The sequence below is a fragment of the Triturus cristatus genome, chromosome 6 (genome assembly GCF_964204655.1).
Source record: "Triturus cristatus chromosome 6, aTriCri1.1, whole genome shotgun sequence".
Classification (NCBI taxonomy): domain Eukaryota; kingdom Metazoa; phylum Chordata; class Amphibia; order Caudata; family Salamandridae; genus Triturus; species Triturus cristatus.
This window is the reverse complement of record NC_140589.1, coordinates 1,459,240,269-1,459,266,892: the sequence shown is the minus strand read 5'-3', so window position 1 is coordinate 1,459,266,892 and position 26,624 is coordinate 1,459,240,269. Positions and strand designations below refer to the sequence as shown.

At 47.0% G+C, this 26,624-nt stretch overlaps 1 protein-coding gene across 1 annotated transcript in view; it reads right to left on the bottom strand.

The window, feature by feature from the left end:
- The window catches only part of LOC146821533 (uncharacterized), a 341,213-nt gene that overhangs the window by 10,991 nt on the left and 303,598 nt on the right, over positions 1-26,624 (bottom strand). The window contains exon 9 of the mRNA XM_085612520.1: positions 20,339-20,443. Within this exon, the coding sequence (XP_085468646.1) occupies positions 20,339-20,443 (105 nt within the window). The remainder of the gene's footprint in view (positions 1-20,338; positions 20,444-26,624) is intronic.

Genomic DNA, 26,624 nt, shown 5'->3' with positions numbered 1-26,624 from the left:
TGCCGCGGAGTAGATACTAAAACCCACACCTCTTTGGGTACCCCCAGTCTCCATTGACAAACCTTGGGCTCGGTGATCTATGCACCAGGCCGCCACAGTGCCGCTGGTGGTGCAGTACCTACCTTAAACTGACCCTTGCCCAGTGTCGGTCTGAACCCCCAAAGACTGGAAAAGTACGTTGTGTACTTACGTGCTGATGCATAGCACTGTTTTCCTTCCTTAGGATTGCATTGCATTCTATCTGTTGCATACAACTGTCTATCTTTTTCAAGTCCCCTACTGTATGTTGAAAGTATTAACTTCCAGAAAAGTCTATTTTCCTGTAACTGAGTTTGACTTGGTTCCTACAATAAAAGTAACTAAAGTAATATTTTTGCAAAACATTGGTCTGGAGTTAGTTATTGAGTGTGTGCTCCTGTCTTGTACGAGTATGTACAGCAAATGCATTCAAACTACCCTCTGATAAGCCTAACTTCTCGACCACACTTCCACAAACAGAGTGTTTTGGTATTATCTACTTAAGTCTCTGTAAACCTCTGGGTATCCACTGGACTCTGTGCACACTATACCTTACTTTGGAAGAGAATATACAGAGCCAACTTTCTACATTGGTGGATCAGCGGTGGGGTCTACGACTTTGCATTTGTTGGACTACTCAGTCAACACATGATCACGCAACAAAACTCCTAAATTGTCTTTAGATTCAGATTTTTTTGAATTGACCATTTTTTAAATTTTTAAATTTTAACTTGTTTTTATTCCAGAATTGTACAATTATCAGAATACATGTTGTCTCACGTAATCACGAAGCGTCAAAAAGATGACAAAAATGTATCCCACACATCTGAGTGCTTAGCATCTTAAATCAGATGTCGTCGTGCCGAATGTGCTGTACAATTCCTATAGAGTGAATCATGCAAAGAAATGAACAACAATAAACAAAACAAACAAACACCAAAATCATGGCAGCGATAGGTAGTCGGGTGTTGTTCCCTACAGAATCTTGACACATAGGTGTCCTTGGATACATAGTGGACTCTATCTCCCCTGCCTCCTAGGGCACACACTCGTCAGGTGCTCAATTTATCTAATATTCATCAATAGTCTCGCAGGTGAGCATGTCTCGGTCTCATTTAGGTCACCTAGACTTGTGTCTTGCCTCAGCACAGTCTGTGATGCATGGATCGCATTTTTCAATACACATTTACATCCCTCACGCAGTGTGCTTCAATTAATCAATGGACCAGTCTCCTGTGTCCACGTAGGCAAGGTGGATTTCGCCGTTTGGGTCGAACCCGTTGCCGCCACTTCCGTCTGTTCAACCATCAGCAGTTTCTACAACTTGTCCCCCCTCCAAGCCTCCAAATCACGCTCTGCATTCTCATCCGTACGAACCAAGCACAGGCAACGCTCCTCAGCCACGACCCATTCACGCACATCAGTCCTTCATTTATCCAGCTGGGGAGGCGCAGGGTGTGTCCAATGTATGGTAATACAGCGTTTGGCCGGCACGAGTCCCAATAGGGAAAATCTGCATTGCATAAGGGGTCCCTGGTGTGGGGACCAGAAGAATCCCCAGGAGACAATGCTTAATAGATGCTTAAACAGGAATTCCCGTGATCTCCCGCAATACGCTTAAGACCTCAGACTAGTATTTCCAGAGTCGAGTACAATCCCAAGTCATGTGTATGAACGTCGCGGCTCCATGCCGCAGCGGGGGAGAACACCGATGAGTGTGCTGCGTTAAATCTACACAGTCTTTGAAGGGTCAAGTATTGTGATGCAAGTAACAAAATTGCGTAAGTTTAAAGCGAGCACTGCTGGCCACCTCCCTGACCTGTGCAAAGGCTTGTTGCCACTTCCCCTATGTAAGGGTCGATGTCAGGTCTGTTAGCAATCTACCCTAGATCTTTGATACGTCAATCCTAAGGTCCCCTGAAGGAGCCTGGTTCAAGTATTCACACCATAGTATGTGACTGCACGGGCTCCTCCGTGAAGGTCGTCCGTATCTCGCGTGCTGTGTGCGATATTTTTGCATACTGCAAAAAATTACACCCTGGGACCTGATAGTAATCCCTCGCATCCGCAAAGGATAGGAAAGTCCAGTTGAGGTATAGGTCACCTGCTGCCACACATCCCCCTTCAAACCATATTGCAAGGCCCATCACTGTTTGTATATGACGGAAGCTGTGGAGCCAGCAGAGGGGGAGCAATCATGCGCATGGGGCTCTACGCAGAACAAGGGTGACCGCCCGTTCCCAGGCCCCTGTGTCCTGATAAACCACCAGCGAGCAATCCGGAGAGGTTCATTAACCCATCATAAGGTATCTCTGGAGCTCTAACCCCGCGCCCCAATCTGCCAACAACACCTTCTCTGTGTTAAGGCACCACTGTATCGCATACTGCATTAGTTCTCCAAGGTAATAAAGGCCAAGGTCTTTAAGACCCAGGCCCCCTAATTCCAGAGCTAATTTCAGTACCTCTAATTTCACTCTGCGACGCTTCCCGGCCCACACCAATAAGACTGGGAGGCTATTTAGGGTGGCGAAGGTAGCCCTAGGAATGCGGCAGAAGGAGTTCTGGAGAGCATAGCGGCAGCGGGGAAGCAGGCCATCTTGGCCAGGGCCACCCGCCCCCATAACAGAAAGGGGAAGGCAATTTCAGAAACAGATAGATGCCTCCAAGCCACAGATGACCACTTCCATGCTTAAGATACACTGGACCTTTGCAGTATGGGCAATCTGCATGCCCAAGTAGCGAAAATGATCACAATCCCATCAAAACTCTGTAGCGGGGAAGGCAACAATCTCCTTCCCAAATTGGTCCGCCAGAGGGAATATAACCGATTTATGGTGATTAACATGCAGCCCGACACAGCACCAAACACAGCCAATACTTCTAAGAGTGCAGGTACCACCTTCTATAGGTGACAGACATATAGTATCGCGTTGTCTGCATATAGTGAGATGACATGAGTGCGGCCACTCACAGATATGCTCCATCAGGCCATATCTCACAGCAGACGGATCGCTAAAGGTTCCACTGCCAGAGCAAAGAGGAGCGGAGACAACGGACCACCTTGCCTTGTGCCCGACTCTATAAGAATACTTTCAGAGAGCACACCGCCACAACGAACACGGGCCATTGGTTGGCAATAGAGAAGGCGAACCCAAAGAGAACTCCTGACTTGGGCCCATTCTCCCCACAACCTCCCACCGGTAGTCCCATCGTAGGGTCAAAAGCTTTTTCGATGTTTAAAGCGACCGCTGCCACCTGCACATCCATATTTGCTGTTGGATGCAGCATGTGAGAGAGTAATTTCTTATGTGTTCCCCTGCTCGGCATAAACTAATACCGGCCTTCATGGATCAAGTGCGTCACCACCCTACCCAAATGCATCACCAGTACCGTAGCTAATATGTTGGCGTCCAAGCCTAGCATGGATAGCGGCCACTAAGAGCCAGGTTTGTGAGGGTCCTTGTCCAGCTTAGGAAGCATAACAAACTGGGCTTCCCGCATAGATAATGGCAGAATCCCAATGGCTTAGCCTCCTGTAGGGTCTCTAGATAACGAGGGAGCAAGGGGTCCACGAAGGTCTGGAAGTACTCCACCGGAAGACCATCAGGGCCCGGGGACTTGCAACGCACCATATTCTGCACTGCTTTCCGCAAATCCTCAAGTCGGAGTGTCCTCTCCCCCCAGCATCAAACTGTCCAGAAACCTCCCTATCTCAGCCGGGTCAACCTGTGAGCCCTTTTCATGCACAGCAGCCAAATGAGCACGCAGAAGGGAATTGATATCAATCTGTGTGGAGGCTAGAAGCCCATCTGCAAGCCCGAGCATAAATATTATTGGGGTGGGGGGGGGGTTCCCGCTTCAGCAACCATGCCAATAGTCTTATCGACTTATCCCCCTTCCAGTGTAGTAACTGATGACATTCACAGCGGACCAGGCAATCCAATCTGTCCCATATTTCTCCCACTTTGCGCTGGGCGTCTAGTGACGCCTCACCCTGTGACTCTATTACCGGTCCCTCACTCTTCAATCCAGCCAACGTGTCCTCCATTTCAGTAAGCTTCTCCTCCAAGTGTCTCCTCATACCACCCACTTTGCACATGTATTCCCCACGCATCACCACCTTCAGCATGTCCCATTCCATTCCTCTACTAGTGGTAGATAACCAGTTAGTATCAAAATATCCAGCAGTCACTTCTCTAAGTTCCTCCCGCAACATAGATTTTTAAGGGCCTCCAGCTGTAGGGAGACTCTTGGTCTACCACTCTCAGTCCCCCACTCCAGCAGCACAGGGGCATGATCCGAAAAAAGTGCCCAAACATGCGCGTCACCATGGCTGCAGTGGTAGCCTCATTAGAGACTAGGAATTGGTGAAGTCTGCTATAGACAGTGCGTGCAGGTTTATAACATGTGTTGCCCTGTACCACCGGATGAGTCGCACGCCATGTATCGACACAGCGCAGGCGGTCCATCACATCCGCAGGGCAGCTGTCATGTTAGGCTTAGTGTGTAATTTCAGAGGGTGTCTTGCCATTGTTCCATCCAGCACGCAATTAAAGTCACCTGCCCACAATACAGGCACTCCAATCTACGGTAGCAGCTGTTTCTCCAAGTCCAAATAAAACTCACCATTATCTACATTCGGGGCATAGATGTTCAGCAGACAAACCTCCGCAACATCTAACGATCCTAGCACCATGACGTATCTCACCTCTATGTCTGCTATACAACTACTGACTCGGAACAGGACCTGTGGGGCCACTTACATTGCTACCCCTAGGCATAGGTGGAATAAGTGGCGAGAACATCTGACCCCTCCACTTCCTGTGAGGTTTTGAGTCTATGAGTCCGATAGGTGTGTCTCCTGCAGCAATGCCACATGAGTCCCAAGCCTGTGGAGATAAGTTTGCATTCTGTATCGCTTTACAAAAGAATTGAGCCCCCGCACATTCCATGTTACAAAATTAAACAACCCATCTCTTGGTCCGTGGCTATTCCAAGCCCCATCACATGCACCCGCTGATGCTGCCACCAAGAACCACAATGATAATAAACAAATCCCTAAACCCCCTGGGTAAACACAGCAATAACAATTCATGCCTCCCCAATCATGTTTCAAGCCCACAACTCCCACCCTAGAACCCAAAATCAGTCAATTTCTGTCCGCAGTTCCTGACACACTACAATGGGGGAAGATGAGCAAAAAGAAATAACAAAATCAACCTGCAATAATCACTACTCATACAGCAATGGGGGACAACCTGCAGGCAGTGTCTGACCTTACACAAACAGACGATAGACTACAATCTGTATTGTTGTTCCTCATTCAGACACACCACAGTCGACCTGTAAAATTTACCATGCCAGGCTGAGGAGGCGCACTGGCAGCGAACACCCACCGGCGAGCCCCAGGTACACCTATCCACCCCTAGCCATGCCACTCACCTAAACACACACTCAAACAATCTAATCCTCTCTCCAACACACAACCATCACTGTGGCCTCAAGGCTACTAGAGGGTGGGAAAAGATAAATGATAGATAGAAAAAGAAAGGAGCAACCACAAGTTCCTGCGCTCATTATCATGGGAGCTAAACGGATGGCTTCCTCATACCAACAACCTGCAGCAAAACTCATGCAGTCCCATTGTTTCTCCAATCATTCAGGGATCAGCAGTTTGGGGGGTGTCATCTATGAAATCACCCATGCTAGCATCAGATTTAGAGGCTGCAACCTCTTTCATGAGCGCTCTCGCCTCTTCACATTCAGCTTGCAACAGTGATGGATCAATTTGAAGCGGCTGTCTCCCCTCGCCATCCGAGTCCACCCACTTCAGGTCTAAGAAGCCATTCTGGTGTACCACCACTCGCTAGGAGAAGCAGGATGCAAGCCCACCTCGTCATCCACTTCTATTCGCCCTGTCAATCTCCGTGCATCCGGGGGTGCTCATCCGTTCACTCTCAAGGATAGGGTCCGTCCCTCGCCCCGCACCTCCAGCTAATCCGAGGCAGCCTCAGGAGTAGTAAAAAAATGAGTGCACCCTCCATGAACAACCTTTAGTTTGGCGGGGTAGAGTAGCATATACTGCAGGTTCATCACCCTCAGCTTCTGTTTCACACCACCAAATGACGTTCTCTGTTCAACCAAACATGTGTAATCTGGGAAGATGCGGATCGTATGATTGTCAAAAGTGGGTTCATCAGCATGATCTGCTTCTCTGAGGATGCAGTCTCGGTCCCTGTAATTTAGGATCTTGGCAAAAAGTGTGCGAGGTGAAGCGCCCACTTGAGGCGCTGGTCCCAAAGTATGGTGAGCCCGCTCAATCACAAAGAAGGATGATAAGGAGGCTACTGGGAATGAGGTCTTACTACAGTTTTCGAGAAATAGTTCAGGGGTTTTACCCTCTGCTCCCTCCAGGAACCCAATAAATCTAAGATTGCATCTCTGGGAGTGACCTTCTGCATCTTCAGCCCTGCGTTTCAAGGCCACCGTTTTGGCAGACAGATCAGTGAAGCCTGCCTTCAGCACAGATACCTTGCCCTCCAGTTCAGACACATTTTGCTCGGTGGCCAGGGATCTCTCCACCACAGTGCGTAGTTCGACCCGCAAGAGTCAACATCTAAAGAAACAGCATGTATCTTGGCCTGCACAGCTGCACTTGAGGCCTCTATAACTGCAAGTATTTGAGCCCTAGTAGGGTCTGAATGTATACTCTCAGCATCCAGGGAAGATTCCCTTGAGGGGTCTATCCTCAGTTTCCCATGCTGCGCCATATACTGGTCGATTTTGGTCTTCTGTGCTCCCTTCTGTGATCTGTCCTTCACCATGTCAACTCACTCCAGAGCGAATAATAGGTCTAGGTGCGACAAAGTTACAGCATTAGGGCCGCCCCGGCCTTTTGTCACCAGGTCTGGCCAATGTGGGATGTGTCCCCCGCAGACCATCAGCAAATAGAGAAGCCTGGATCTGGCACCGTCTCCCTCCAGGGCCCCGGGAGTGCGATCATCCAATTTGCAAAGATAGTGTTCCAGGGACAATGTAAAAGGCCCAGGGGTACTGTGCAGGCCGCACCCCAGCAAGACACAGGCCGTGCAACCAACCTCACAAGGGGCCAATCTCCCACCTAGGCCAGAGCAGCAATGGGCAGTCTACTTCACTCAGAAGGCAATCCATTAGGCCAGTGGGGGGCCAATTCCGCTGTGGGATGTCTAGCAATAGGAGATCAGCCACAACCACAAATGTCTCCAAGCTGCCTCGCAGTAAGTTTACAAAGCTCCCAGCACAAGACCTGTGTTTTGCACCACCAGTGCCAGCGCTGCCACTTCCATAGTAAAGGATGTCTTCAATAGGGCTCTCCTGGATGCCCAGATACTCCAACTCAGCAGCTCACTGGTCAGCCATGTAGCAGTCCAATTACATAGCTTATTGTAGATGTTCTCAGCACAATGTGTCGGATGGGCTGGCAGTGCTCATACATGCACCTTGCTAGTGCCCCGCTTTTATGTGCAGGAAGTTCAAAGGGCCCATGCCAGCCTCCGCAAGGGCTCCACGTACTCCCCTTGGTCCCCAGTGGGTCCTCCACTCTCAGATCCACAAGGCATTGGGCGGAGCAGTGGGGCCTAACAAGCCAGTACCACTATAGTATCCAACAGCGATGATGCACCCGTACTCCTACCAGCCTGCGCTCTCCTTCACGGGTTCAAGAGCACCTCTGTATGCCTGTTCCTCCCGGGTGGCACCATTCCTCTAGCAGCTGGCTCTGACCTCTAGTCCCACCGACTCCCGGTCGCCCCCCATCAGGGTAATCTTCTGCAACGCAGGATCGCAGCTCTGCCCTCCACGCGTTCGCCCCCTCTGTAGTCACCTGGCTGCTCTAGCAGTGTGGCACCGCTCCGGAGCCACACCCCCCGTAGACGATCTGGCCTCAGCAGTCAACAGCGAGCACTTGGTGCAGGCGCGTATGGACTCTCCCAATCCGCGGCAGGCCTTAGCTAGGCTCTGGATCCGCAGCAGCAACACAGGACGTCATCTTCACCCAAATCGTGCCCTCAGCCAGTCTCCAATTTCACCATTGTTATGAGGGTGCCTTTGTAGGGAAAATGCAGCGGGATGAGCAGGATTTTGCAGAAGAATCAGCTGGCCGGCCTCAGAGCTCTCTAGAGTGCGTCCACTGCGGCCTCCATCTTGGCCAAGCCCCTCATTTTCTAATTTTTTTAAAGTCTTGTTAGGGCTTGGTTAAGTCTCTTAAGCATTCTTAAAGTTAACAACTCACTGTAGTTAGTGTTAAAAAGTATTTAAGAGTTTTTTAGACCTCTTTAAAAAGGAGCCCAACTATTAGTGAAATAATGACTGACATAGAGTATAAGGTGGAGGAGCTCGACCTCACCCCCTACCTCCATCTAGAGATGGGAGAGTTAAGGTCTCTATGTAAACTTAAAAAGACTACAATGGGGTCCCATCCTTCCAAGATTAAGCTCCAGGAACTCTTAGCAGAGTAGGCAAGGGACAACCCTGAAAACTGGGAAGTTTGGTACCAAACTTCTCAGCACAAGAAACCCACACTGATACCGGTGTTGGATTTATTATAACGTGCACTTAGAGGGCATCTTAGAGATGCCCCCTGAAAAAGGACCAATTTCTAGTGTATTGGCTCACCGGTCCCCGCCAGCTAGCCGCCACCACCAGACAGGTTTCTGACCTCCTGTGGTGAGAGCCTCTGTTCTCTTGAAGGTCAGAAACAAAGCCTACTCTGAGTGGAGGTGCTTCACACCTCCCCTGGCAGGAACATCAACACTTGGTGGTGAGCTTCAAAGGCTCTCACCTTGTGATGTGCTGATTTGAGCAACTCCAACTAGTGGCGATGCCCACTCACCTGTCGAAGCCCCACTTGGTAGCAGGACAGGGAGGAAAATTAGTAAGCCCCTAGGGTCCCCAGGAGCCTCTTAGAAATTCTCTATCTTGAAATGGAGAGTTAGGCCCAATAGGAACAGGGATATAGCCACCCTAGGGAACATTAGCCATTTGATACTGCCCGACCTCAGTAACGCTCTTAAATTTGGTATTTAAGGGCTCCCCCGAACCTTGTTCCTCAGATTCGGCAGACCAAATAAGAAGATGGAAGAAGACCGATGCCGGGTCATGAACCGAACCGCCGAAGACCAAACTCTGCAAGAACCCCACCACCTGTAGCCGGTCAACAACTGGACCTGCAAAAGAACCCCAAGATCACAGCGGAAGAGGGCCAACACTTGTGTTGACGCGACTCTGCCCTGCTAGAAGAAAGCACCGCAGCTGGATGGCCTCCACCACCCAAAGGGTTTACTCTCAGCTCAACGGCCCAAACTGTTCACAGCCCCATTACTGAGAGCCTGTACCCTCCTTCAAGTGGCCCTGTTGGCCTCCTTCTGCCCCGCCAGCTCAACTGCTACCTCTCCGAGATGGCCCAACATCAGCAGAACTCCTCCTTTCCCAGTGCATCTTCATCCCCACGACCACAACTGCCAGGCTGGTGGTGCCTCCCTTCGGTCTACAGTGACCCACTGATGACAAGGGTGACGGTACCGGCACTGGCGGTCTACTGAATTCCATTCACCTTCTTTACTCTCCCTTGCCCGCAAGAGCAAACATTGCTGGTATAGACCACCACATACTGAACCCCGCATCCACACAGTACAGATATATTCATGGTCAGTACAAATAAAGGAATAGAGATTCGAACACTGAAAAATTATGTTTTGGGGTGGTGGAAGATGGCGGGTCGATCCCGCAATGAGGGACTGACTCCTTCCACCCACCTTCCCGAGCGTGAGCGGTATGGCGGTGTGAAAGCAGCAGTCCTCTGGCACCTGGCTCCAAAGAGGGAAAAGGGAAAAAAAAAAGGGAGCTGCTGATAACGGTTTATGTGGCAATTTTGTGTTTTGGGTTGTCGACATAACGCAGCTTGTATGCTCTGCTCACCGCAGACTGTAGGCGGTGTCTTCCTGCTCCGGAGTTTCAACTATCAGCTCCGCTGCCACGCTGCAGTAATTTAAAAATAAGGCAATGAATGATATCCCCCTTTCTATGGCAGTAGCATCATCCATACTAACAAGCGCAGAATGCTCTCTGGTGGAGGAGGAGGGAGACTATGTGGTAGATTCAAGCCAGGGAGTTGAGGTGGACAGGGTACTACCAACCAGGCGACGGTCTTCAACCAGCAGGGGCACCCTTAAAAAAACAGAATGAACTATCAAAGGGTGAGCAGGCCGGTAAAAACAAAGCTGCTCAAGTGAATAACTCTGCTGTTAGTAGTGGTTTTAAAGGCAGCCCGCTACGAGACTGGGTGATGTTGAAAGTGGACGTAAAAGCAATTGTGTCACGCCTATCCTCAGGTAGTATAGAGGCCCAGCTGTCAGCTGAAGGAGGAAGGTTCCAAGGTGCAGAGCCAGCACTAGCAGACAGGCACGGATAAGACATTAGTCCTTTCCAGGTCATACGTCTCGGTTCTGTTGGCAGCCATACTTCCGGCTCTTCTGCTTCAAGAGCACTAGAAGGCATTCCAGCTGGTAATGAAACTGATAAAACGCAGGAGACATTTCTCAGGGCAATCTTGCAGTTCTTGAAGGCCCAGCGTACAGAGGCACAGCAGCACCATGAACAAATAAAGGCAGGCAATGTAGTAATTCAGCTGTCAATAGCTGATGTCACTAGTAAGGTAATGGCTCGGTCTATTGAGCTGGGTGAACTACAATAGCAGGTCACAGACGTCAATCAACGATTTGTAGAGCGCTGCATATCACCTGTGAGGGTATCCAGGCACTGGGGGGCTGCTGCTGGGAGTTGTCAGTCGAACATCCAGGTTTTTAGGCCATCTCTGAACTTCTGTAGAGTGGATGCAATCCGGAGGTGAAGTGGGAGGCCATTCCAGGTCTTGGCGGCGAGGTAGGAAAAGGTGCAACCGCCGCTTCTGCTTTTGTGGAAGCGGGGCGTGTGGTCGAGAGGGAGGCGGAGCATAGTTGTCTGCCGGGTTGGTGGAAGTTCAGTCTGTGGTTGAGGTAGGCTGATCCTTTGTGGAGCAGGGCCTTGTAGGTGGGGGTCAGCAATTTGAAATGGCTCCTTTTTTGGACGGGGAGCCAGTGGAGCACTCTGTGGTGGGGGATGATGTGGGCTCTTATTTGGAGGTGAAGGATTAGCCTGGCTGCAGCATCTTGGATGGTCTACAGTCTGATCAGTGGTTGTGAGGTGATGCCCACGTAGAGGGAGTTTCTGTAGTCCAGGCAGCTGGTAATGAGGGCTTGGGTGGCGGTGTGTCTGGTGTTGATGGGAAACCATCTGAATTTTTTCCGGAGCATGTGGAGGGTGAGGAAACAGGCTGAGTAGACAGCGTTTATCTGCTTCTTCATGGTGGGCATGTTGTTGAGTATGATGCCGATGTTTTTGGCTTGGTCTGTGGGAATGGGTGAGGGGATTGCATCCAGCTGGCTATGCTGGTCATGCACCTGTGGAAATATGTTTTGGTGTTAGTGGGGTTTGAGGAAAGGGAGAGGATGAGTTGAGTGTCATCAGCATATGATGTGATGTTCATACCATAAGATTTAACCAGCGTGGCCAGGGTGGCCATCTATGTATTGAACAGGGTTGGACTTAGTGAGGACCCCTGGGGAACACTGCAGATGATGTCCTTTGGGCCTGAGGGGTAACATGGGAGGCGGACGCTCTGGGTTCTTTCGCTGAGGAAGGAAGCAATCCATTTACGGGCATTTACTTGGATCCCCAACTGATGGAGTCTGTGTAGGAGGGTGTAGTGTGACACAATGTTGAAGGTTGCAGAGAGGATCCAGGAGGTTGTTGAACGCTAGGTGGTTGTAAAGTTGTCTGTTTATTGCTTTCTCCAGAACTTTAGCCGGGAATAGGAGCAGGGAGATGGGCCGGTAGTTCTTGAGTTCTTCTAGGTCAGCTGTAGGTTTTTTAGGAGAGGTTTCACTTCTGCGTGTTTCCATCCTTCTGGGAAGGAGGCAGTGGTGGTGGATGAGTTGGGGATGGTGGTAAGTTACTTACTGTTGGAGTTGCTCCCCATGTTGAACATGTGGTGGGGGCAAGGGTCTCTGGGTGCTCAGGAGAGTTATCGCTGGTTAGTTGTGGGTCGAAGTGTTCGTAGAAGAAGTCTGCGGCTGTGTTTCAGAGCATTTGTGAGGAGGTTATGGTGTTCTTGGTTGCTGAGGGGTTGTGAACTCTTTGATGATGCTGAAGAGCTCCTTGCTATGGTTGGAGACAGCTTCGAGGCAGGTGGGTAGGGCTTCCTTTCGGGTGTTTATCAGGCGCAGGCGATATTTATTGAGAGCCAGACGTGGAGGAAGTCGGATCAGCAGCTGTCAAATTCATTGAGCATCATGATCATCAATTGGCCATGGTACAGCTAAAAATCAAAGATCTTGAAAATTGCCAAAGGAGAAACAACCTGCGAGTGTTTGGCATTCCGGAAGAGAAGGAAGGGGATGACCTGTGACAGTTTATTGTGCTGTTGCTTGGAAAGGCCTTTCCTGATCTTATGGATTGAGACATGGACTCACAGGTGCAACTGGCATATCGGCTACCTATAAATCGGGACAGGGACAGGCTCCTTTCTAACTCTCGCCCTACACACCTGTGTCCAATATTAATCTATATAGGCAACTTCCTACTGAGATAGGCAATATTTATGAAAGCTCATCCAGCTCTACTGGTTGTAGTAGAGGATATGTCAATCTTTGTGCGCATGGATCTCAGAAAACCTACAATGGACAGGATGGAAGCTGCGCCAACTGACTGACCCCTTGAAAGCAGTGGTGGCACTAGTCTTCCTGCAGGAGCCGACAAAGCTCAAAGTAATTTATAATGAGCGGACTTTGATGTTCTCCACGGAAGATGGCTCTTCATAATATCGAAGGGACAGCCAAGTGATCAAAAGCTCGATCAAAACCTCGATGATTAAGACCCTGATTAAGATTTTGATGTTGGAACATTCCTATCAGGGATTGGTAGCTGTCTGGGACAGAGCTGGGCTTTTTCTTTTAATCTCTCCTCCCTCTTCTCTTTCTCACACTTTTGTTTTCTTTAATAAGGTTAAATTGGTGTGAGGCAAGCACTTGGGGGTAGGGAGTAGTTCTCTCTGGGGGCTGTGGCAACAATCCACAACTCAAGGTGGGGGAGGGTTCCCTAGCCAGTTAAGGGAGGGGGGGGGGGTCCTGTGTCAGGGAGGGGTTGGTCTGGAGTGGGAGAGGAATCCAGCTTTAAAAACCACACATGAGAACACTTGCATATGGCACATGGGTGGGGTCGAGGGGGGGAAAACTAGTCAGCTTGAGAAGAGAAACTTTTATAAAGCAAGGGAGTGTATAGGTTTTACGGTACGGTGGGACGGAGAGAAAATAGGATCAGTGCAATTATGATTAGGCTCAAATTAATGTGCTGGAATGTGTCCCACCTCAACTCTCTTAATAAACTGGTACAGGGGAAGATTAAGACGCACAACCCATATATAGTTGCACTAACTGAGACACACTTGGCCTATAAAGACAGACACTTATATAAACAACTGGGTTACAACTTACTGTAGACTACGTCACAGACTGCATCTATTTGCGGGGTAGCCATGCTAGTGGCTAAGAGTACAAAGAACTAAGGGCTGTATCCGATATTAGGGGCAGATGGGTGATTGTCCAACTCTTGGTGAAAGGAGAGAAATTTGTGGTATGTGCAGTTTATGAGCCGAATGTTGATGACCCCAAGATGTTGAATGGACTTTGCTTGGAACTGTTGGATTGGTCAGGAGAAATGTTAGTAATGGGAGATTTTAATTGGCGTGATGAATTATGCAATAGACACAACTAAATTACTCTGCTTCCCCACGAACGGTAAAGATGAGGGGCTCCATTGTCGAACTTTCCCAGCTACACTGGCTTAGGGATGCCTGTAGAGTATTGTATTCTACAACACCAGCCCTATCGGTACTAGTAAGGGGATCAGGTTGGCCAAGTATTGGCTCATCAGATTTCTGACATGAACGACAGGAGCCTGTTTCAGAGTATTAAAGTTAATGATGGTATAGTTTATACCCTTCCTCAAGCTATTGTTGAGCAGTTTTCTATATTTTATCAAGTATGATATAGCCAACCTACAACATCTTACAGGGTAGAAGCAATAACGTGTGTAGTAGGCAGTAGGTTGCCAGCGGCAGATGAATCACTGTCAGTATTGTTAAATACAGATATAACTGCTGGGGAGCTAAGGTTGCTATCACTGCCCTGCCTTCGGGCAAGGCAGCAGGTGACTAATCAATCCATTTAGAATTCTATAAAGTGTTCAAGGATATTATAATCCCACCATTTTTAAGAGTAAAGCAGCATATAGATGAAGTAGGTTAAGTTCCAGATACTTGGAATAGGACCAAAATAGCAATTTTTGTAAAAAAGGGCTAACCACCAGAGGAGATGGGTTCATATAGATCCATCTCCCTTATCAATGCCAAATCGAACATTTTTGCCAAAGTCTTGGCTGTGCGGCTTGCTCCGATTTTACCAGATTTAGTATCCAAGCAACAACACAGCTTTATTCCAGGCACGAACACTACAAGTCACAAACACTGCAATAGCTGCATTTAATGTGGCAGCTAGAAGGGGGACAAAATTGGCTATGATTTTATTGGATGCCGAGAAGGCTTTTGACTGGGTTACCTGGAAATATTTGTGGAGAACAATGGAGGTCTTCGGGCTCGGTAAACAATATTGTAAATGGGTGCAGGTCTTGTACAAATCCCTGTCTGCTAAAATGATACATGGGAGAAAATCCTCATTACCTTTTAAGATAGAACGAGGTAAACGGCAGGGCTGCCTGCTCTCTCCTCTGTTATTTGCACTGTATTTAGAACCTTATTTGTCTGCATTACTGCGGAATGCTGGGATCAGTCCAATGGTATCTGCCGAATACGAACTAAAGATCAGCGCATATGCGGACGATGTGCAATATATTCTGATGAGCCAGGAAAGGCTATCTAGCGCATTGTGGAGGAGGCTGTACATTTTGGGTTAGTCTCTGGCTAGAAATTGAACATTGTCAAAACTCAGCTATTTCTGAATTATGAGTCAACTATACCAATAACGGGGGTGGTAAATACAGCTACTTATTTGGGATTTCATCTTAGTGCTAAGATAGATAAGATCTTTAAATTAATGTACAAGCACTTTTAAGGTCTGTAATTCAAAAGATGAGGTTTCGGAATAAATTTTCAATAAGCATTATAGGTCGTTGTAATGTAATAAAATGAATAGCCTCCCGAAATTCTTATATCTTTTCCAGGCGGTGCCGAATATGTTTTTAGGGAAGTTAGAGGGGGCTTTAAGCAGTTTTATTTGGGGGTATAGGTGGGACAGGCATTCAATAGATTTACTGAAACTTTCATACCGACAGGGGATTTGCAGTTTCTAGATTTCAAGTTATATTTTTGGGCAGTTATTGCTGCTCGCTTGCACACTCTGCTTGCTCCAGCAGAACCAGATTTTTCTGTATTTCGCTATTATCTGGCATTGGGTGCTGAGAGCAGACTTTTTTTCTATAGAATAACGGACCCTTATTATTACAAAAGGGTAAGGTTCAAGTTTGTCAAAGATACTGTAACCATTTGGCGAGCGATTTGTGCCAAGTACTCCATCCATCTAATACAGGGGGACACACCACTTTGGCATAATCCTGCATTTCATGCAGTGTTTCATGTCTTGGCCTGTGAAGCATGGTGCACATGTATCTACGGTGGGGCTGTTATTCGATCTGAATGGCTTACATACTTTTACTGATTTGCAAAATGAGTTTGATCTTCCTTGTCATTATTTCTTTAAATATTTACACTTGAGGGATTATTTTTGTGCTGATGGCAAGGCAATAACTGAATTAGAGACATCAAATAATTTTGTCTGATTTCTTAAGACTAAGCGTAAATCATCGATAAGTACTGTGTATCAAGGATTGTTTGAGCACAGGAAGGATGACAGTCTGCGCTTGGCATCTAAATGGAGCAGGGTACTTTCCGAGAAGGTATTACCATCAAAACTATACAGGGCTTTAGAAACAGTTGAGGGCGCTGTGCACTCTGTGAAGTTAAAACTGCAGTAATTTAAGACTATTTGCATGCTATATTATACACCAGATACATGTATGCGGTGGAATGCGAAAACAAAAATCTTACAAAACCAGTTTTTTCCCAACTGCCTTTTTGTGTATTCATTCTATGGCTGACTGAATGAATATCTGGAGTTGAAGGCCTCTTGATCTGCTTACCCACCTGCACATCTGTTTTGATTTCATATTTTTTCCTTTTTTTGGCTCAAATGTTTTACACTCACATAATTAATGTAATCAACTCATAGCATAGAATAGACACACTAAAACATGCTGGCACGTGTAAATATCAATTTGCTGCTGTTTAGTTGTAATAAGGTACTGATGCTCCATAATTGTGCATCTTAAGTTGGTGGCCTAATAATGGATCTTTCCTGAAATTAAATAATCATAGTTGATAAGGAAACCAATATGAGTAAAGGTGAAACCTGCTATGCACTGAGCTTTAAGCACAAATAAAGGTGAGATTTCAGAATGCATGCAAAGGTTATAAAAAGAAAAACACCTGGAGGTTGGGTTTAATACAGACAAATGCAGCTGTTAAATTGATCAGTCAACTCTATCATGGGTGGCCAGTTTAGTTTAGATAATTTAAATTTGTGGTGCCAGGAAATTTCCCTCAACACGAAATTTGGTGATTTCATGTTAAACATAATTCTCAAACATTTGTATTATGCCAAAGCTTTTTTTAAGTGTGCACCTGCCAAGAAATACCTTTCAAGATATCAGCTGGATCCTGGTTTGCACATAAAATGTCTTGCAGAGAGAGATTTTTAGCCCAAACCAGTTGCCTGCTGGTATTTCACAAGACCTTCTTACCCAAGAGGTGGGCATGCTAAATAGCATCAAACCCCATTTTGCTCTGAAACTGAAATTTCATGATGTTTTGATGGAAATGTGTTTAATTATGTGACTAATGTATGCAATTTCGCACACCCCTAGTTAGGAACCTACGTTTAATACAAGCATGATCATGAGATGAAGCTGCAATGCAAAGCTCCACTTAGTCTTATTGCTCTCTGTTTCTCCTGTTTTGATAGTGGAAGAGGTGTGGCGCAGCGGCAAGGGCGGCTGACTCCAGAACCCAGGGGCTCACGGTTCGATCCCCAGGGCCGACGGTAGCTCAGCCCAGCACCATGTGACTGGGCAATAGCTCGCTTAATCTTCCCGATGGCCCCCAGCGCCTTGTTCAGGCTTTACAAATACTGGACATTTACATTCCTGCAACACCCTCCCTTAAGGTCCACAGCACAACTGTCTTCTTAGATAGTTTTTGCTTAGTGACCCTTGGACATGTACTGGATGCAATGTCTGGAGGCTTTGTTAACGTGACTGAGACCTGTAGAGAGAGCATGTACTCGCTGCCACCAGAGGTCCCTTTCAAGAAGATCAAGAGCTCTTTTGATAGTCCTGCATGCCGCCACTACAGAATATGTGCACTTTGAAGAAAGTTTCTGGGGAAGAATCCTTCAAGGGAAGACCAGCCCGAGGAAGAACACTTAAACAATAAAGGTAAGTAGGAAACGGTGTCTAGCAAACCTGTTTATTATGTGAAGCTATGCAGGGCCCAGGAGCAGTGGCTTCTTCTCAGTTATGCCTCATTGTTTCTAAGATTTGAAGAGACAAGTCAAGGAGAGTTCTTGGCTGTAGTAAAGGTTTATTCGATTTTTCATTCTTTTTAAATCTCTAATAGTTTTACTTTGAATTGCCATTCTTCAACTATCAAAGCCAATGTATTAAGCTAGTTAGGTGGCTTTGTTGAAGACACAGAGAACCATAATTTATTTAACAAATTTAGACAGCTCCAGCAACTCATAGGTACATCCTTCTGGTGTTCCCTTCTAATAGTATAAATTATGATTCTGGTGTTGGCTCAAATTGATATTGAGCGCTTTGTTTCAGCTACCTGCCCTTGTTTCAGCCGCCAGTTTTGCTGATATCTTCATTTCCCTATCCCTCCTGGCTGGGTTCAACCTCTGTACATAGTGTTGCAGCTAAAGGTCCACTAGAGGTGTATAGGGCCCCTTGACAGATCTCTTCCTAAGGCAGGCTTAGTCAACACACACATGGAAAATGGCACATGGTCATGAGAGAGGCAGTCAACCAAGTTACAAAACAAAGTCAGCTTTTTTTTTATTAAGGCAGCAACATACTTAGGCAAAATGATGATACAAGTCTGCATGGAGGCAGAAGCCATCATTGGAAACTGTTAGCGCTGTCTGCAGTACAATCTGCCTGTCCTGTGTGTGTGTTGTTTTCCTCACTCAGGTACGCCATTTCATATTCTCTGGACCTGTATTCTTTTGCTGAAGCTGTTATAAGTCTAACTTTAAGTGGCCGTAGGTAGATCAGTGTTTCATTTTTTAGAATATTGCAGCGTTTAATTCTTCACAGTGCATTTCCACTTTGTGTAGTCAGCTTTACAGTATGAGGGTACCATTATTTTTCTGCAGCTTACTTAAAGAAAAATACTTTTTATGCACTGCTAGCATACTGTTACTGGATCATTTTCCATTTGAGGAGTTAATTTGCGCAGTGGCTTTGACATGTATGGATCTAAATGTAAATGTAGACCTGGCTTCTCTATGGTAAGGATCCGTCCACCATTTTAGGCAGAATATCTGGAGTTTTGGGCTAACCTGTATGGGGGTGGGACCATATCGTTGTCTGGTATTCAACATGTATTTCATTCACACAAACCATTACCATGCAAAAATGTTTTTAGTGTCCCGGTCCTGGTCAGCAAGGTCCAAGAAACACGTCAAATTAGTTTCACACATGCACAAAGCTAACACATCCATTGCAGGCCAGTATCTTTACTCTGAAGTGCTTTGTACATTTACTCCAGCAATGGAAGGGCACAAGCATAACTATCTATATTCTACAGCTTTTCTCCAAGTCAGGTAACTAAACATTCAGGGAATAATTTAAACACAATCTCTCTGCAGACCTCTCACACACAAGTGCTTGTGTGAGACACACACATGCACGTGTAAAGCAAAGTTACTGACTTCTTTTAACTGTGAAGAGAGGCACCTCCTGTATACCTGGCAGTAAAACCCCACAAATGTCCTACACCTATTTGGGGCAAACGCAAAATAGATGGTGAGATAACAACACATGCATGTGAGCAGAGGGGAGGTCTGGCCCAAGGAAATCTACTGCAAGTATCTTGAACCAAGCATATGATCCAACCCTTGGGTTCCAGAAGGTCTGGGTCTATCCTCCTAGAAGAAACACCATAAATGTCCCAGTCAATGTGAAGGGAGATCTTCTCTGCCACCAATGCCAGGCGTGGCAAGGACAGAGCCCTGCAAGCAACTCGCTGCTGTCTCCTCTGAGACAAGCTCACAGTTAACACTCTGGAAACATTCATACATCTCCTACACGATCATCATAGGCACTCATCTGCACATTCGCAGTCATTCATTCTGGACTCTGCCTATGGCATAATTGCTTCTTCCTGGGCTCCCCAGTGGTGGCTCACTCGTGGATCTGCAAAACAGAGCACTTGCTGCAATCACTCTCAGAATACATTACAGCACACCTTGCATCCATACTTAAAAACATAGCCGTGAAAAACAGCACTACACTCAGTGCTTAATTTGAGCCAGTGGTTTCCGGTAATCAGCACCGGAACTTAATCATCAACACCTGCACTTTTCATGAGCAACAGTTAAGAACACATTCATTTGGGGAAAATTAAGCGATTTGCCCAGAAACACAGGATATTGAGCTGATGACGAGACTCAAACCTGGTTCCCCCAGCGCCAAAGTCTGCAGCTCTGGCGATTAAGCCACATCCTCTGCCCACTTTCATGGTTGGTAGTTGGTTCTGTTTTAGGCGGTGCTGACAGGAGAAATGGGCTGGTGCAAGCTGCCGCCTGACCAGAGCCCCGGCACTTATTTTTTCACAAATTAACCACTGACTACACTACTCTTTACTCCAAGTAATAACAAATATACTTATAAGGAAAAGAGCAGAGATATGACCGGATGCCTTTTTCAGGCTTGTTGTTGTTTGCTACTGTAACTCTGATTTATCTAGGTTTTACCTTAGTGCAATGATCATGAAGAGCCAAGTCAGAAAGAGAAGGTTAGCAAGTTACTATACCTAACAACAATAGTGCAAGCATCAAGCCACGCAAATAAATGATATGCAAAGTCATGTTGCAACCTCAGACTTAAAACGTACCTTCAAATTCATAGCGATTATTCCTATTTCAAACATCTTGTTGTTTCCAACTCTTCGGTATATATCCTGAAGGACAGCCTGACATGCGCTAGTAGGAGACAATCCCTGAAAATGAAATCATCTATATATTTAAAGTTCATAAAAAATTCAAGCTAGTGACAATGATGTACCGTAGCAACAATTCGGTACACAGTTCAGGTGGTTTACAACAAAAACACTTCAGAAATATAAAATCATATACATCACCAGTTTGGAAATTGAACGTGAAATTCCTACACTAGAAGCATATTTTCGAATCTGTAGTTTTTCCTTTGTGCATGTTTTTTTGTCAAAGGGAATGTTTGGACTCAATTGATTAGCTACCACAAACATCAAGGCATATTTTCGAACACATCTGGAGGTGCATTTATTAAATACAAGCTTGCAAGTCGTATGCTCACTGGGGCAGGCTTCAATTTCCTAAAACAAATAGCCAGGTACATAGGCACCATGCATTGAATAATCACTGGGGAACGAAACCAAGGTCTGATGACCTCCATAATTCTTTCATAGAAGGCTCACCTTCCTGATGCCCCTCCGTTGCTTTCCACTGCATTGCATTGGCTCAGACGCTCACAAGCACTTCACAAACATGGATCACTTTATGCACTTGCCACCCCCCTCATGAGATTGGTAGCACTCAAAGCTGTCATCCCCCACACTCATCTGGAAGTCTGGGCTGAAAAGGGTACTGTTACTAATTCTGATTCATTTGCGGTCAGTGAACTACTAACATTCGATACACCCAGAACAGACTTTAATATTCCCTCTGGCCACTTCGTCATTGATGCCCAAATTAAATGATCGCTGAGCACTACATTCTAGGTCTAGAACTTGGAACCCACCGTCAATGCAGTAATTCAAGCGCTTTACACCCTAGGAGACAGGCCATATCTAGGCCAATAGCTTAACCGAGCACATCTCCGGCACTGGGATCAGACCAGAGGTACCATTTAAGGGAAATGGAAAGGCGATATAGGCCACCCATTACCCAATTCAGAATGGCAGTGCATTTTGTCATACCCACATAAGTTATCTTGCAACTCGTGCTTTAAGTATATTCAATTCAACATATTAAACAGAGCATACTTTACCCCTCGTCCCTTTCCAAGATTTACCAGGGGGCTTCCTCACTGTGCCCTCGATGCCAATCCCCGAGATGGACCCATCTCATATTTTATGGTCACGCAGGTCGTTGACAGGTTATTGGACCGGGGCTGTGTTTAATTTGTAAAATATTAAGTGCCAGGGCCCTTCTCTGGAGGCCGCTGCAGCCTGAACCACCCATTGCCCCTGTCAGCACTGCCAATGTCAGTACCAACACAACTACTGACCATTGTACTCCTGAAAGTGTGACAGTTCAGACTTTTCCAAGCTACTGAAAGCTATAATAATGGCAGGAGCAGCAGGTATTATTCATTTTTAATGGACCTAGAGAGAGGAGTGATGCACCACCCGTTAGTCTCATAAGAAGTTGTGTTCAATAAGTCTTATAGTCTTTGTTGTAGTTGTCATAGACAGTCTTTTATTGCAAATTAATCCAAAGTGAGGGAAATTGTCAGCCAACGCGTTTCGTTCATAACAATGAACTTCTTCAGGGCTGCAAATTGCAATATAGAATACATAAGTGTATGGACACAGACATACATATATATGTACATGACACAGACCTTAGGTGACACAGAGGTGAGTATGGAAAAGGGGAACAGTGCGGAAGAAGTGATGGGTTTGTTAGTGTCTGTGGGGCACAAAACAGATGGTGGTTGGGGGAGGAAAAGCAGGAGTGTGGTAAGGGAAAAGGGGAAATATAGGTTATGTGAGCATAGTGTATATATGTTGAAAATATTACATTTGTTTAAAACATGTATGTACAAAATGGTTTTTATATAGAAAAAACACACATTGCCACTGCAGTCTTCCATGCCTATAATGCATGGTTCCAAATGGTGGTGTTTTGCTCCTAACGTTATTTCCTCTATATAATGCCTAGGTGAGGTGACAGCGTCGCCCCCACAGGTGTGGACTCTCATTATGGTCTGATTATCTAGAGCATCTGGGTAGAGAGCACAACTTCTTACGAGACTAACAGGTGGTGCATCACTCCTCTCCCTGGGTCCATTCACTCTCTGCTTTGCAGTCAGCACTAAACAAAGGCAGGTGCTGGAGTTACGCATGCACACCCAATTTGAATGATCATCGAATATCTTCACACAAATGGAACATAGCAGGGTAGTGCGGTCATTGTGTCCGCCGTTGTCCGCCTCTGTACCTCGATTATTCATTTTTAATATATATTGACTTATTAATCCTGTTGCTGTGCTGATCTCATAATTAGACAGACAGCACCATCATGTGGTGGACTGTCACTAGAGCCGGTGCTGGCAATTAATTGCCGGTGATGAGCACTGGAAACAACCGACTCAAATTAAGCTCTGGACCGGGGTCATTGACCTACTTCACCAATTTACAGGGTGTGGTTTGAACAGTTCAAAAAGAAGAACAGATTTTGGGTCTTTTCTCTCACTCACATTCAGACAAAGTTCCAACTAGATTCTTAGACTTGGCCCTACAGTTGGCACAATGCCATATACGATGGAAACACCCTACCCATCTAACGGTACGGTCTTGGAGCCAGACAACCCCCCTGGTTGAACTTCTATAGCGTCCACTTACAAAGGAAAGAAAGAGCAGGCTTATGTAAGCATTCACTGCTCAGGATTGGGATTCCTTGGAAACGTTTACACAGACCATTAAGGACAATGATCACCCCCATAAACATTCCACCACATCTATACTATTTAATTGGTTCTCTGCTTTGATCGTGGGTGACAGACGTAGATGTGTACCTGGCCAATAGCTCAGGAATTGCAGCCCACGGTTGAGCTTGATTATTAGACTAGATGAGGAGAGCAGCAATTGCCTATAAAGCAACTGCCCATTAAGTTTCCAAAAGTGAGAAGGAAAAAGTTGGGGTGGGGGGAGGATGTGGGTGACAATATTATAATTTGGGGCGGGTCAGAGGGTTGATTGGAATTGTTACACCTTAGGGGAGGGATGTTTATCGTAATTAGAAAACAATGGCATGTCTATCACACTATAAAAGTGGAATATAACATTCTTTTGAGGACTGTAAACTTTTTTCATTTGACAACTGCCAATAAAAAATTATATATTTTTTAAAGTGCCACCACACCTTTAAGCATATGACACTTTTTATAAGTTCTCAATAAACCATTTAATCAGCCCGTGAATAAGGGTGGAATCTTCTTGATTCTAATCAATAAGGCCAAATAGTGGAAAACTCATTTTTAGAAGTTTGGAATGATACTATAGGACTTTTCGGTAAAAGTCATTTTACTTTCCCAAACCTTTCAGAGGTCTTATCAGAAAATTGCAGAAATATGCTCTCCTTAATTGCTAATGAAAGTTGGGGGCTGAAATGTTTCTCCTGTGTCAGTTTCTTTTCAATATATAAGAAAGACAACTCTTTTTTCCTAATATGAGCCACTTAGTTTTTCTCTAGATGACAGTAAAAATGACATTAAGAATGCAATAATCCAATAACTTGATCCATCCATTCATCAACTGTCTCACTCAATCAAATTCTGGATCAACCAATAGGTCTCGACAAGTCAATCACAGCAAAGCAAGCGTAGGTCCAAAAGTTCCTAGGAAAAAGTCTATTTCACTGCTGATATTTTCTGCTCCCACCTTTCCTATTCAGGAGTCTACATTCTGGTGCTTTCAGCTCCTGTTGCCCCTCTGGGTGAGGCTCCCGGGGTCTGGGTGCAGAGAGTCTGCTGTCTGGACCGGTGGCAGGGTAGCCCCGTGGATTCTACTTCGCCACACTGCACGCTCCTCGTGGCTGGAGAGCCCATTGTGGACCTGGGCTTCGCGCGCGGGGCCTGACCCAGTAGCGGGAGGCTCCACAACACCCACTTGATACCTCCTGGGTCATTGTGTGCAGGTCTTGGGCCTCATCCAGGCTCCCTCGAGCGTCCAGACCGCTGAGGTGGGGCTGCGCGGCTGGGGCCGAGGTGTGGAATTGGGCCCTCTGGCTGAATGCTGCTGAGACGCGTTGGGACCTCATACCTTGCTCTGCCAATGTTGTATCACTATACCTTCTCTGCCAAACCGTGATTTCAGAGGCTGTGGGTTCGGGGCCTTGGCGTGGATTACGTGTGAGATGCCATCTTAGATCTCCTCACAGCTCTTTGTGAACGGGCTCTGGCCAAGCTCAGCCTTACCACCAATTCTGCGCTGCTAGTTCGCGCTCCACAGCTGGAGTCTAGGAAGTGGTGTGTTCCCGTGCGGTGCCCCATGGGCCTAGGGGACGGAAAGGGCTTCTGAATTCTGCACGACTGGAGGGGACGCTGCCCGTGGTGCAGGGATCTAGGGCGTGTACCTTGTGCTGGTGGTCTGGCGAGCTAGGTTCCGTTAGAGGGGCCTGCTTGGCTGTTCGCTGCTGGTTGCAGAGGTGCCTGGATTAGATCCAGTGCGGCTTGTCGCCTAGTGGTGGACGGATTACGAGAGGACCGGCCGCGGTGCGCTCCCTGGAGAGTCCCTTGGGTGGCGGATTGGAGTTCCTGCGACCTTGTGTGCCTCGCCAGGCCTGGACCTGCACCCGAATATAACCAGAGTCTCTCATCAGCATCGCCATAATAGGGAAGGACAAACCTGGAACCACAGGTCCGAAACAGAGCACTTTGGAGCAGTTTGTAACGTCTGCAAGTGGGGGCTCCCGCCTGCCCCCATTCTGGATAATGCGGCTCTGCAAGTGGCCATTACAGATGCAAAGGACACGCTGGAGGCCAAAATCGGTGCAGTGGGTACTGAAGTCTCCTTTCTGCGGCAAGACCTGCGAAAGGCTGTGGACCGCATTACCAAAGCCGAGACACGGGTGTCATCTGTAGAAGATAATGTGCAGACCCTCCAACAGCAGGTCAATAAATTGACTGATTTCACAGATTGCCGCGCCAGGCGCAATAACCTCTGTTTTGTTGGTTTTCCAGAGGGCTGCGAAGGCAGCTCCATGAATCGCTTCCTTACCTCATGGCTTAAAGATCTGCTGCCGGCAGGCAAGATCTCTGCGTGCTTTGTGGTTGAGAGGGCCCACCAGGCACTTACAAGAAAGCCACCCCCTGGAGAGAATCCATGACCGGTCATCCCCAAGCTGCTAAATTATGCTGACAGAGACGCAGTGTTGCAGTATGCCCGGTTGAATAATGATAAACTTGTCTTCGACTTCAGGCCCATCATGATTTTTCCGGAATATACTCGTCTGGTGCAACAACAAAGACAGTCCTTCACAGCAGCAAAACAGAGGCTACGAGAACTCAACATCTCTTACATGCTGGTGTTTCCTGCCAGGCTCCGAGTGGTCTACAATTCCAAAACGGTCTTTTTTGATTCGACTGAAGCAGTTTTTGCCTGGTCTGATGAAAGGGCCCACCTGAAACCACACTCCCCACCGCCACTGGAGTCTGACTCTTCAAGGGGCTCGCAGCGGAATAGATCACGCAGGACAAAATCAAAACGGCGGCACCACTCCAGTTGGGACCGACGCTCATCTACCCCTGAGCGTGCATCTTGCCTGACCCATGGCCTATGATGTTCCCATGAACACATAATTGTATTTCCCGGGGTTGGACTTACCCCGATTATTCTGCATCAAGTAGAGGTGGACGTATGCACGGTGGATGACCTGCACGGTCACTAATTCCCCACGGTTAATGTTTTATGGGGCAGTTGGGATCCATTGGAGAGGGGGCCCTGGGATCCGAGGTTGGGATCCTGGGGTGCTTCTCACTGTGACAGATGCTCCTTGTTCTTGGCAGTATCGGGAGGGGGGAGGGGAGTACAGAGGGGGGAGTTTCCTGAAATACAGAGTTATGTTATTTGTTGTTTACATGCGCAGACACACATCCCATTTCTCATTGGGCAGACCAATACTCTATAGACCCAGACTAGATATATGGCCACTGAAGCCGCGGTCTGCCATATTGGTGAACTGATGGTGGAATGTCAGGGGGCTGCTCAACAAGGCCAAGCGGGGGGCTTTAGGCAAGCTAAACGATATGGGGCTGACATCCTTCTCCTGCAGGAGACTCATCTCCTGGGCAATAAGGCTCCCTGTCTGGCTAGGTTCAGGTACCAACAGGTATATCACGCGGGTTTCACTAGGGGCTCCCGTGGAACTCCCGTTCTTATCCATGGTCGTGTTCCCTTCATCCATACTAAAAACTGG